General features: G+C 44.6%; 1 protein-coding gene and 1 long non-coding RNA gene across 3 annotated transcripts in view; both read left to right on the forward strand.

The window, feature by feature from the left end:
- Positions 1 to 1,208, forward strand: part of LOC142047287 (uncharacterized) — a 7,178-nt gene extending 5,970 nt beyond the window's left edge. The window contains exon 3 of the long non-coding RNA XR_012656469.1: positions 628 to 1,208. This is a non-coding gene — a long non-coding RNA (uncharacterized LOC142047287). The remainder of the gene's footprint in view (positions 1 to 627) is intronic.
- Positions 1,209 to 4,493: 3,285 nt separating this feature from the next.
- Positions 4,494 to 13,136, forward strand: part of PIAS1 (protein inhibitor of activated STAT 1) — a 92,004-nt gene continuing 83,361 nt past the window's right edge. The window contains exons 1-2 of one of the 2 annotated variants that reach the window (XM_032764399.2): positions 4,591 to 4,638; positions 7,572 to 7,666. Coding sequence is in view for 1 of the 2 variants with exons in the window: in XM_032764398.2 (XP_032620289.1) it covers positions 4,615 to 4,638 (24 nt within the window). In the remaining variant the exon portion in view is untranslated. Of the gene's footprint in view, positions 4,639 to 7,571; positions 7,667 to 13,136 lie in introns of both variants that reach the window. The other variant, XM_032764398.2, reaches the window with a different exon arrangement.

Raw genomic sequence — 13,136 nt, forward strand, 5'->3', positions numbered from 1 at the left:
CAGAAGTTACAATGTAGGCAAGTGTAGCGAATGGTGAATAGAAGTTACATTAATAAAGTGAACAATTAAAAACAATTTCATTTATCAGTTCTACAATGGTATGAGACTCGATAATAAAATAATGATAAAAATCACATCTTGACATTTGCAATCCAGCGAAGTTGCATGTTGTGGACAAAAGCTGGATTCAATCCATCCGGAGCAGGAAACGCTCTTACATGAATAGCCAAATATCTCAAGAATCACTGCTCATCCTTCCTGAAGGATTAAATTATTAAATTTCTTCCTAAAATTATTAAAATTCTTCCTAAAAAGTGACCTTTTCCTTGTCAGGGCTAATAAAAGCCTGTAGAGGTTTCTGGAATAAAATCTGAGTAAAACCTAACAGCCTGCAGGATGCAGCCCATTGTTTTCCCAGCTAGTGCTGGCAGTAAGTGATTTATTACTCATGGAGAAGGCAGTTACCCTATAGGCTGGTGTCCATCTAGTACAAATAGTCTTTGATGAATTGCACAGATTATGGACCCTATACATTAAATAATTAGTCAAGACTTTTGTTTTCCTTTGCATGGAACCCCAGCTACTTGTCTACAAATAACTCTCCAGTCTCTTTCCTCTTGTACATAGGAACCTTTCTTTTATGTGGAGCGGAGGTGTGCGAGAACTTTAAAGGAATCAATCATTCAGAAGCCAAACATGAAGATAATCAGTGGGGAAGGAGGAGGTGTAGCTGACAAGTATACTTGCTTTTTTGGGAAGACCTGTCTTCAAAACCTGCTTTTGGTCCTTACTGACAATGAATTTTGGGGCCTTATTCTGGTCTATTTTGTTCAAGACAGGTGTAAAATAAAACAGTGATGGCAGGTCAGGCCTCAGGGACACTGTTTAAAGACACAGGAACCCCAGGAGAGTTCTTGGAAGAGATGGCTTATAGGGCATTGACTACCTAAGAGAAAAAAAAATGCCTGATTATCCATCATAGAGGAGTGGCAAGGGGTTGACTCATGAAAATTGAACCCAGCTTTTGGGACTGGACAAGTGCTGCAAGGAATGACCTTTCGGTGAGAGATACACTCCTGTCTAATAAGGTAACTTAAGTAGAGGCTATAGATTACATGTTTTGTTTTACTAGTAACCTTATGTTTCCAAATCATTTTACTTGGCTTTATTTTGAATCTTTATCTCAAGCTGTTAAATAAACTTCAGTTTGATTTTAGCATAAGCCTCTCTAAGGGCACTGTGCTGAGAAGGGTGTTGAACAGGGGTGCACTTGGAAGCTGGGGAGGGAGGGGCATTATGGGATGGAAATTGCTAGCCTGCATTGGAAAAGAGCGAGGCTTGTGAAGCCCAGAGTGGAGAGCTCATGTTGCCCAATAACTGGTAATTGTAATATGGTTTCCCCGAGTGGGCACGCACAAGGCTCCCTCGTGCTGTAAGCCGGTCGTAGTGATTTACCACAGACGCCTCGGGTAAATCATCACAACTCCTCAATAGTGGCAGGACTTAACATGGGATTAGCTTTTACTTTTACACAGAAACTCTGAGTGCTCCATTTGAGTGTACGCAAGAGTCTTCCATGGGTGTCAGGGCTCCTGTTTCAGCATTCAAAGGCAAAATTTGTAGTATCTGTGACACCTTCCACCAGCCAGACGACAAAGTTTTTGGCCCAAGGGCCACATCTGGGAATATAAATTGTATGGTGGGCCATGAATGGTCACAAAATTGGGGTTGAGGTGCGGGAGATGGTGAGGGCTCTGGTTGGGGTTGTAGGCTCCAGTGTGGGGCCAGAAATGAGGAGTTCAGGGTGCGGGAGTGGGCTCCAGGCTGGGGAGGGGGAGGTGGGGTATGTGTAGGGAGGTGAGGGCTCCATCAGGGGGTGCGGGCTCTGGGGTGGGGCTGGAGATGAGGAGTTTGGGATGTAGGAGGGTGCTCCAGGCTGGGACCGAGTGATTCAGAGGATGGGAGATCAGGGCTGGTGCAGAGGGTTGGGGTGTGGGAAGGGGTGCAGGTTCTGGGCTGGGATTGAGGGGTTTGGAGGGCAGGAGGGGGATCAGGGCTGGGGCAGGGGGGTGGGGAGCAGGAAGGGGTGCAGGCTCCGGCTGGGGGTGCAGACTGTGGGCTGGGATTGAGGGGTTTGGAGGGCAATCAGGGTTGGGGCATGGGGAGAGGCTCAAGGGTGCAGGATCTGGGCAGCACTTACCTCAAGTGGCTTTTGGAAGCAACAGCATGTCCTTTCTCCAGCTTGTACACGGAGATGTGGTCAGGCGACTCTGCACACTGTCCCATCTGCAGGCACCACCCCTGCAGCTCCCATTGGCTGCAGGGGTGGCGCTTGTGGCAGAGGCAGCGTCTGGAGTGGAGACCTCTGGTTGCCCTACGTGTAGCAGCTGGGGGGAGGCCCTGCAACTGCTTCCAGGAGCTGCATGGAGCAGCCTCTGACTTTGCTCCCTGGCTGGAGCGGGGCAAGCCCCACACTCTGCTCCCCAGTAGGAGCTCGAGGGCTGGATTAAAACGGCTGGTGGGCTGCAGTTTGCCCACCCCTGATATAGATCAAAGTGATTGTTAAATGTATCAGTGTATCTGGTGTTTAAACTTCATGAAAACTGATAGGATGTTACATGCATTGTTTTCACTTATATCCTGTTATAATGTAATAGCAAGCATTTACATTGTGTATATACCTCTGTAGCTAAATAAACCATCAAAGGAAAAAGAAGCCTTGCTGAATGCAAATGAAAATATTTGAACAGAAAAGTTCTTATTTCAAAGCAAGTGATCATTGTATGTGATGATCAGAGGTCAAACACTCTAAACGCATTCCTCACTCCGTCACCGAAGGAAAAGCCCATGTGGATAGTGACCCTATTGGCTTGTTTTCCAGGAAAAGAGCTATATGTATGGCTTCAGGGAAAGATTCTTCATCTTTGGACTTAACTCTTACAGGAAAGCATAACATGGAATGCAGAGACCTCCCCAGAGACAATCTGGGAACTCTGAAAAGACTTTTGGGAAATTGGCAGTTGATTATATCGCTGCAACCATTTACAATTACAAACTTGTGATTTATCTCTGCATATATTTTACCTGCTTTAATCTCTCAATAGCTCCCACTTCTTCTTAGCTAATAACCTTTAGTTAGTTTACTATAGAATTGGCTACCAGTGTTGTCTTTGACGTAAGATCTAGAGTACTAATTGATCTTGGGTAAGTGACTGGTCTCTTGGGACTTGGAAGAACCTGATGTGATATGATTTTTGGTATGTGTCCTCTTATCATAAAGTCTAGTTGGTCTGGGTCATAAGGAGGGCCCTACCAAATTCCTAGCCATGAAAAATGCATCATGGACCGTGAAATTTGGTCTTTTGCATGCTTTTACCACGTGCTATACAGATTTCAGGGGGGAGACCAGTGTTTCTCAAATTGGGGATCCTGACCCAAAAGGGAATTTCAGGGCAGTCACAAGGTTATTTTGGGGGGTCCCAGTATTGCCACACTTACTTCTGTGCTGACTTCAGAGCTGGGCGGCTGGAGAGTGTCTATCTGGTATTGGCCAAGCACCCAGCTCTGAAACCACCGCCCCAGCAGCAGCAGCGCAGAAGTAAGAGTGGCAATACCATACCATGTATCAGAGGGCTAGCTGTATTAATCTGGATCTGTAAAAGCAGCAAAGATTCCTTTGGCACCTTATAGACTAACAGACAGATTGGAGCATGAGCTTGTCATCCTTACTTTTGCACTATTGCCTTCTGAGCTGCGGGTTGGACTGTGCCAGCTGCTGAAGGCCCTACTTTGCAGGCAGCAGCGCAGAAGTAAGGTTGGCAATACCATACCATGCCACCCTTAATTCTGCGCTGCTGCTGGCAGTGGGTCTGCCTCCAGGGCTGGGCTCCTGACTAGCAGCCGCCGCTCTCCAGCTCTGAAGGCAATGCTGCGACCAGCAGCACTGCAGTAGTAAGGGTAGCAGTACCGCAGCTCCCCCCTCCCCCCACACCACTTTTTGGGGTCAGAACCCCTACAATTACAACACCGTTAAATGTCAGATTTAAGCAGATGAAATCACAAATATTTCAGTTTTAAAAAGCGTGTGGACATGCAGCCCATCGGAGTCATGCAGGGGCATGTGGCATGCGGTGACCAGATGTCCTGATTTTATAGGGATAGTCCTGATTTTTGGGTCTTTCTTATATAGGCTCCTATTACCTCCCACCTTCTGTCCTGATTGTCAGATTTGCTGCCTGGTGACCCTAGGGCAGCAAGGCATTGAGCAGCCACAGGAACGGCCCCCCCTTGGCTCCCTGTGGGTCTTCCCTCCTGAAGACTGTTCAGGATTTAACCCCTTCCTCCTCCATCCCCCCACTCCCACTCCCCCATCAGCTGGACCCTTCCCATCCCTGTACCCCTCCCCCCCGGCTGGGGGCTGTTGTATTGCGATGTAAGGGGCCCCGGGCTCCCCGCGAGGTGGCGGAGGCGCAGAGCCCCGACCCCCGCCCGCCACAGCCGGGAAGTGGGGTGGGGGGGCGCGGACAAAATGGCGCCGTGTGATTCAAACGCAGCGCGGGGCGTGCGGGGCGGGGTCCCGGCGGGGTTCATTGCGCCTGCGCCCGGAGTTACAAGATGGCGGACAGTGCGGAACTAAAGGTAAAGCGCAGCTTCAATTCCCTGCGCGATCCCCCCTCCTCGCCCCGCTCGGGTCGCCCGCGCCGCTGGGGTCGGGACCCTCTGCAGCGTCGGGCTCGGCGGGGGGCGAGCGGCTCCCGGGACCTGCCTGCTACGGGGGAGGCTGCTGCCACCGCACCCCCCTAGCAACAGGGGCTTGAGGGGCCAAGTCTGCTGGGGGGACCGGTCCTTCGCCCCCGCCTGGCTAGAGCTGCTCCCGCCCCCCAGCATCGGGGGGGGGCTGCTTTTCCCCTCCCCCATCTGCCCCCTCAGCAGCTGCCTTCTGCCTCCGCACACCCCCTCCCCCGCCTGTCTCCACAGCCCGCTCCTCTCAGGGTAGGGGGTGGGGAGCTTCCCCTCCCCCGCCCCTCAGCAGGGGCTGAACCAGATTGGGGGGGATCTGCCCTTTGCCCCTGGCCCGGTCAGCGCTCCCCCTCCCCAGCTGCCCTCGGCCTCCCCCGACCCCCCTCTTATCGTCCGGGAGGGGTGGCGGGAAGCTGCCCTGCTCCTCCCCTCAGCGGCCAGGCCAGACTGAGGGGGGCTGTCTTTGACCCCCAGCCCTCTCAGCTGTTGCCCTCCCTCAGCGGCCGGGGTGGGGGGACACCCGAGCCCCAGACACCGTGCCCCCTGCACCGCTGCACAGCCAGTTCTGCCTCCTAAGCCTTCCCCGGGCTGGGGCGGGGGTCTCGAAGGACTGGGATGAGGAGGAAACTGGGGCTCCCCTCCCCAAGGATTAGTATGTCAGCCACAGCCCCCAGGGTCCGCACTCCCATCGTGGGGGGTCGGGGGCGGATTGTGTTGTAGTCACATTGGTTCCATGCTCCCGCTGCCACTCTCCCGTCCCCCAAATACATAATGTCTGAAGGAGGCAACTTATCCCTGCACCCCAAATACCCAGCTTCCAATGGGGAGGAGAGAGAGGCCATAGTGCTGTATGAAGGACTACAGGATGGGCTAGAGGGGCTCTGCCTCAGGAAATAAACACAAGTGGTGGTGGTGGCGGCGTGTAGTAACGTTGGTTGTATTCTCCTGGAGGATTTGCTCAGCTGGAATGCAAATAAAAAGGCTAAAGAGAACCAAGTGAGTGATTTAGTGGTGATTACAGGAGGAGGGTGCATCTCTCGCTTTCAAGAGGGGTAGCCGTGTTAGTCTGTATCTACAAAAACAGTGAGGAGTCTGGTGATACCTTAAAGACTAACAGATTTATTTGGGCATAAGCTTTCATGGGTAACCTCCCCCCCCCCCCTTCTTCAGATGCATGGAGTGAAGATTACAGATACAGGCAGAAATACTCTCTTTCAGTGTCTCACTGGGGAGGGAGGAGGCTTGCCAGTGCCACAGATCCTCCTGTTCGTGCTCACCCTTCCCCCATCCCTGAGCACTCAGGAAAGTTTTTAAATGGACCCCTATGGAGAGATGCTTTAGTTAGTACAAGAGGGGGCGGGAATCTGGGGGATTGGGTTGCTATGTATGTTATGATGAGGCTGGAAAGGGAACTGTCCTTTAATATCCCTGAATTGACAGCCTCCCTTGCTGTATAATTAAAGTCCCAAATTGCTCTCAGAAAAGGGGGGCTAGAAGGAAACCAAGCTAGTGGGTGTTCCCTCTCTTTAAAAGAGGAAAGAACTTGGAGAAAGTAAACAAGGTCTTGTTTACTCCTTCTCATAAGCCAAGATCTAAGGGTCACCAAAGGAAATTAATAGGCAGCAGGTTTAAAATGAACAAAAGGAAGCATTTCTTCACACAATGCACAGTCAGCCTGTGGAATTCTTTGCCAGGGAATGTTATGAAGGCCAAGACTATAACAGGGTTTAAAAAAGAACTAGCTAAATTCATGGAGGGATAGGTCCATCAATGGCTATTAGCAAGGATGGACAGGGATGCAGAACCATGCTCTGAAGTGTCCCTAGCCTCTGTTTGCCAGAAGCTGGGAATGAGTGACAGGGGATGGATCACCTGATGATTACCTGTTCTGTTCATTCTCTCTGGGGCACCTGACATTGGCCAGTGTCAGAACTCTCGACTAGATGGACCATTGGTCTGATCCAGTGTAGCCGTTCTTATGAGAAAACCTTTACTCTCTCCCCTCTCTTAGATGTGTCTGTCTCTGATCACTTGAATAAAGGAGATTATTTAAATGAGAGTTTTAAAGTCTTATTAGAATGCATATTTGCAACCAATCCTTTGAAAGAGATTTCTGAAAAATCTTCAAAATGAATCCTAAAATGAGATACTTGGTACGGGTGGGTCCTCTCACAACCCCAGTGCTGTGGTAGGTTAGAGATCATCATAGGTTTTAGGAGACAGTATAACTTTATTTGTACAATACATCCGACCTGATATTTGTAGTAGTGACAAAAGAGAGAAACCAAGCACTTCGTTCACAAACTTAATCCATCTTTTGTATTACAGTTTTTCTCAAAAGCTGCTGTTCATTCTGACTCTTTAAAATAAAAGTAAAGTGCGAGTAATTTTGAGGATCAAAATGGAAATCTTATATGTTATGGAATGTATATGTATTTGTTTTTCCCTTTTCTTTCCTCCAACCCCTATGCATTTCTGATCAGCATGAAGCATTGTGAGGTCCGCAGTAAGAAGTTTTAGAGTATATAACATGTAATGTTTATTATATGTTTGAGGGAATTCCGTTTCCTTAAAATGTCTGTCTTTTCCCTCTTAGTGTTTTGTTTTTGGGTATATGATCCAAATACATATACTATATGTATATAGTAATTGTAGGAACTGTCAGGTTGTCGAGGTTTTTTTTTTTTTTTTTTTTTTATTTAAAACATTAGGTGTCTGTTCAGGAAGATGATTAGCTCCTTTGGGGTCTGTGTATGCAATGATGGCAATTCTCTGGGCCTGTTGAAGATGAATGAATCCTGTTAATATCCTCCACTGCTTCTTGTTTTCAGGGGGATCTTGCTGGTGATATTGCATGAGACCTTAGGAAGCACTCCCCCCCCACCTTCTACAAATTATGCAGTCTACATAATACTAAAGATAAAAGGTTGAAGTTTGTTTTCCCTGCTTAACTACTTAATTCATCTTAGCATAGAAAATACAGGAATGCATGTTGCTAACTGACTCGAACAACAGTGGGCTTGGTTGATATGTTTAGTAGTGAATGTGAATGTTTTTTAGGTTGATTGATTTGGATGGATTGAAAAATTTGCCAGCCAGCTAGAAACTGATACCCACATTTTTTTTTTTTGGATGGGTGAGAGGTGGCAGGGAAGTGGGAGGGGGAGGACTAGGATATCTCAAAGGTCTGATAAATTTGACGCTCCCATCCTTTGCCATCGGAGGCTTCTGAGACTGTGTTTTTGGAGAGATGGAAGCGATGTTGTTTTAGCTGCTGAAAGAAAGGGTGGGAGGACTTTCCTACTCTTTCTTCCCTAGCTTCCCAGTTGCTGTCAGCATAGGGCTGTATTTGTATCCATTATTCTTCCCCATCTCCTGTCTTCTGTATCTGTTTTTGCCTCTCTCTCTCTCTCTCTCTCCTGTTTGTTGGCCTTTTCTCATGCCAGCCTCTTCTGCCACAGTTCATTGCTTTCCCAACCAGCAGCAGAAAGAAATTGAGAAGATTCTTTTCAGTTTCACTGCTGCCATAAGGTTTCTGAATGATTACTGTGAAACTGACTAGTGGCTTGTTAATTTCACTCTGATGCTGCTTAGGGAGGCCAGACCTGAGAGGGCAACACTGTATTGGTGTACATTTGCAAGATTAGATTTGTAGCCATAAGGGTTAATGTTGTAATTTATCAACAACACCATCATATAGTTTTTACAAATTGAAGGGTCAGGGGCTCCCTGTTTGCCATGGAAAGCTTTCCACCTGCCAAGGTCAAATAGATTTTCTTCAGGCTCTATTTTCCCCTGTTCATCTTTTTCTTTGCATGTTGCGAAACAAGAAACATCAGGTGATGTCAGCTCTATTTACTGAGTTAAGGGTAGGTTACACCTTGGGTTGTAACCCTCCTGAGAAATCCTATTATTTAAAATACTGTATGGAGCAAATCTTTACAGGAAGTGTGTTAACAGTAAGGTGTCATGTGTTATGTTTGAAGTTAGGTGAAATAAATATATTAAGTAAGAATATACCCCAAGAAAACAGTTTTCCTCATCCTAGGTTTGAAGTTAAAAGGGGATTTGTTTGAATGAAAACTCTCAACCAGAATTTAAGACACAAATTAAAATTTCTGTTTGCAAAGTCAACAATGAGTTCTTTTAACATTTTATTTTTCTTGGGCAAAATTTTTGTCCTTTTCTCTCATCCACAGACCAATTAAAGGACTATCGTCAACTTGAAATCTAGTAAACTTAAACAAAACTCCAACTTAAGTAGTTGCAAGTTATCTGCCTCCGAGCATCTCCTGCCAATTTTTATCTTGTTTGTGTGAAGGATCTACAGAATTATACAGAGAAAACAGTGACTTCAATTAAATATTTGGCAGCACTATGTGTATAAAGTAAAATTGGAAAAAAATTAGAACTATTTTTCTCAGTCACTTTTACTTGTAATAGTTACAATTTTTAGACAAAAGTGTAAAGCATACATTGTTGTCCTTTTTCCTAACTAAGATGTAAAAGGCTGAAATATTCTACATGACTTGACCATTTTTGTAGTGCTAGGAAAAATATTCATATAACATCAAATGTCTTTTGCAGATCTTGGGCATAGGATTGTTATATTTCTTGGTGTATTAAAAGTTCTGAATAAATGGAACCAATATTTTGTTTTAATCCCTTCTCTATGAAACATGGTGGCTTTTGAAAGTCTATTCTAGTCTGTTTCTCTTCCCTAACTCTAAGAAGAGATGTGTATGAATTTTCCTATTCTTATTCCCCGCCCCCATCTCCCATACAACTGCATGCAGACTCTAATTTATCTCAAGGTACGCTATTTAAAGCTCTTTTTAATTGGAGGATGTATACTTGGGTCATTAAACCTTTCCTTCAGTATTTCTTCCATCTCTTTAAATTGGTTATTAGATTGTTCTGATCTTTGCCTGGTACTCGAGTCTTTTGGTAACCGTTACACAGTTTTGGATAATCAATTGTTATACAGGGATCAAAGAATAAAATACAAGCTTTTCTTTTTTAGTATTGTCTGTCTTGATGTTGTCCTAAGAAGCTGGTTTGGAAAGCACATGCTGGGAGGTTTCCTCCTTTGTTCTCTCTCATTTTTGAAAAGTGCCTTTGGGTATTGAACAGATCCCTGGTGTGTTTCTTGATGGATACTTTTTTTTAAAACCAGAAATTGTGAACGGAGAGTTACAATAAAATACATAATAGCATTAGCACAAAAAATTGAGTGGGTACAAACTGATTTAAAAAAATTCAAATAGGAAATACTCTTTTGCTACATGTAGGGAAGCTGTTATAATGGGGGCACATTAGCAGCATGGCTTTCAGGTAGTAGTAGTAACGATGGACGGGTTTCCTAGTAGGGGAAGTGCTGTATGGAAGTTAAGTTAAATTGCATTGTTAGTGCTAATAAACATAAGCCACCTATTTCAGTGTTTGAGTAGAATTTTATGTACAGAATGTTTTTATGACCGGCATCTTTACTTAATCCTTTTATATTTTGGCTTGCACACTTCTGTGCTTTTAAGTTTGTCTTTCTCACTTGTGAGTCAATAGATCACATTATTTTCATACTGTACTTAATTTTACCACCGTCAGTAACGTTCTCCAGTGTATTTTGAACTGGGTATCTTTCTTTAAGCTTTTACTCACACTGGAACTGCAAAGATCAAATGAATAAAATGGGCGGCTGTGCATCGTTGTTCCACTGTAAAAGTCCACCCATAGCATTTCATTATATTGCATACATATAGTATGCACATATTTGTGAAGGGTTCAGACTTCAGTAGAGGGCATCCTAAAGTATTTTCAGAGAGGTATATTATTAGATTCCAAGGGCAGAAGGGACTGTTGTGATCATATAGCCTCACCTCCTGTATAACAGGCCAAAGAAGCTGCCCAAAATAATTCCTAACGCATACCTTTAAAAAAATAAAAAAAAAAATTCCCTGTGATGGAGAATCCCCCACAACCCTTCATAAATTGTTCAAGGGGTTAGAAACAGAATTTTTATTCATGGAGTTTTGAGGGAAGGAGGAGGAAAGGTTTTGGAGCTGATCATTATTTATAGTAGTTTAATAAATGCAGAGAGTTATTTTTTTGCATGAAACTTCTAGTTTATTTCCCTTTTGATTGTACAGTCAAGACATCAGGTGCTATGGTAATACAAATCATGTGACTATTAAAAGATTGGAAGGTTTTTGAAAAGTAGAGGTAAAGGATATCTCAGTTAGCCTTACTCTATGGGTTGGGGTAACCAATTATTTTTTGTCAAGGTCCAAATTTCTTGGTCAAGGTATCGTCAAGGTCCATACAGAGCAACAATAACAATAATAAGTAAATAAAAAGATACTGCTATCTGTTCGAAAGCATCTGGAGGTCCGGGTCTGACCCATGGTCTGCCTATTGACTACCCCTGCTCTAGGCTGATTTCCCCCTTCCCTGACAGAGAGAGAGGTTCCAGCTTATTTGGCCATTTGTGAGAAAAGTTCTGGGACAGACATGTCAAGGAATCTTTTAAAAGGGTATCCCATAAAGCAGGGTGTATACGCAACAAATAGATACTATGCCTCTTCATTCTTAGCAAAAACAGGTATTTGTTAGTCTTTTAATTTGATTTGTGTGACGTGAACTCTGACCTCCCTTTATGTGAAGCATGAAGATAAGTGCAAACTTGTCACAACTGTGTTTAGCATGGTTGTTTTAGTCCCTGTAACCTGTTCTTATGGAGTCCAACATTTTGATTAATATTTTCCTTAGCACCAAACCCCCAAATTTTTCAACAATTGAGGTTTAAGTATTTTGTGTAATTATTTTGAAATACCCTCATCCCTTCCATTCCCTCTGAGTTGTTGGCGTCTCCATTTCCTTATGTATGTCTTGTAATCCCTGTTGATTGCAATAATGCTTATGAGTCCATAGCAGAAACTACTTTTCATGCTGTGAACCAAGGACTTCAAAAGGGTTATTTTTTGGGGTAGAGAAAGCACTGTGGAAGTTGGGATCACCCAAGATCCCAGAGCGTTTGTGACTGAAGTGGGTTCAGCACTTGACTTTCCTTTCACCTCAAAATACTGGTATTCAGCCCTTTGGCTCTGTTTGTAGGCAGAATTTTTTTGTGCACTTAAACTTGTATCAGAAATGCTTGTGTCTCTCTTTTGGCTATTACTGCTGCGCTTCGGGTGTTGTGGCTCCAATGCAAGACATTGAGGTGCCTTTCTGATTGAAGGCTCCTCTATATCTGGGTGTATAGATGGGAATCAAGGCCTTATGAGAACTACAAGACTGATGCAGAGTGTAAATGTGGTTTTGTCTCATAAGGGTGCCACTGTGTACCTGCTATACCTTTCATACCTCAAATGCCTGACCTACTGCTGTTCATTGTGAGTAGGAACCTTGATTCTGATTTTTGTAGACAGATCTGAATTTTAACCAAAGAGAAACTTTCTTTTTGGGAAAGTGCATTGTTTGGCTGGCTACTTTGACACGTGCTTACACAGTGGAACCCCAAAGAATCCTCTTGATAAAACTCAGAATTTGCCTCTGACTCTTAACGGTTACAATTCTCAACAATTGTCTACTTTTGGAATTTCAGTCGTCTTCATCAGTCAACATAAATTAGTCTTTTTTGGCTTTCATGCTTAAATATAATGACTGCCAAAACACTTGATTAATGCAGAGTTAAGGTAGTCTAGTGCTGTCTCAGAACATACAGGATGTTAAATTTAAACCTTTGAGAACAAACAAACAAAAAAATACAGTTTAAGGCAATGTCTCCCATAGCATGTCTTCACACAACTTTCATTCTGTCCCCCTTGACCTGGCAGTAAGAACTTGGACCAAATCAAACCTGCCCTATTCCTAGCAAAATCAGCCATGTACTATGTTGTGACTGACTCATTTCTAGGTCCTGATTCCTCCTGGTATGCTCTTGCTAATCCTCCTTGTGTCACTGTAGCTCTGTTGATCCAAGCATTGTTGTAGCAAGCTGCTGTATCTTGCCCTGCCAAGTGAGAGGCGCAGATAGAGGAAGCCGGTATACCTATTTTCTGGGCTGCCATGCAAGAGGTGTGATTAGCTGATTGGCTCTAAAACCTAAGCCTCTTAGCTTTAAGATTTAAGAATGCATGAAAGAGTCCTGTAAATGTCTGAAGAGTTTCAGGGCTGCTAGAATGGTTCCACAGTCTCCTCCAGAAGCAGACATTCTTCTAGGTGTGGGAATGTAAGCGTTTCATGCTGTTCTAACATTTGCATATTCTGTGCCCACCCAGCTCGACATTTGCACTAACATTCATGTACTGCTGTGCATCCTCTGTTCTGCATTGTTTACTCCTGGGGGAATTTTGCACCGTTGCACATATGCAGAATTCATGTCCCCCGCAGATTTCTTT

This window comes from Chelonoidis abingdonii, chromosome 9 (genome assembly GCF_003597395.2).
Source record: "Chelonoidis abingdonii isolate Lonesome George chromosome 9, CheloAbing_2.0, whole genome shotgun sequence".
NCBI classification, from domain to species: Eukaryota; Metazoa; Chordata; order Testudines; family Testudinidae; genus Chelonoidis; species Chelonoidis abingdonii.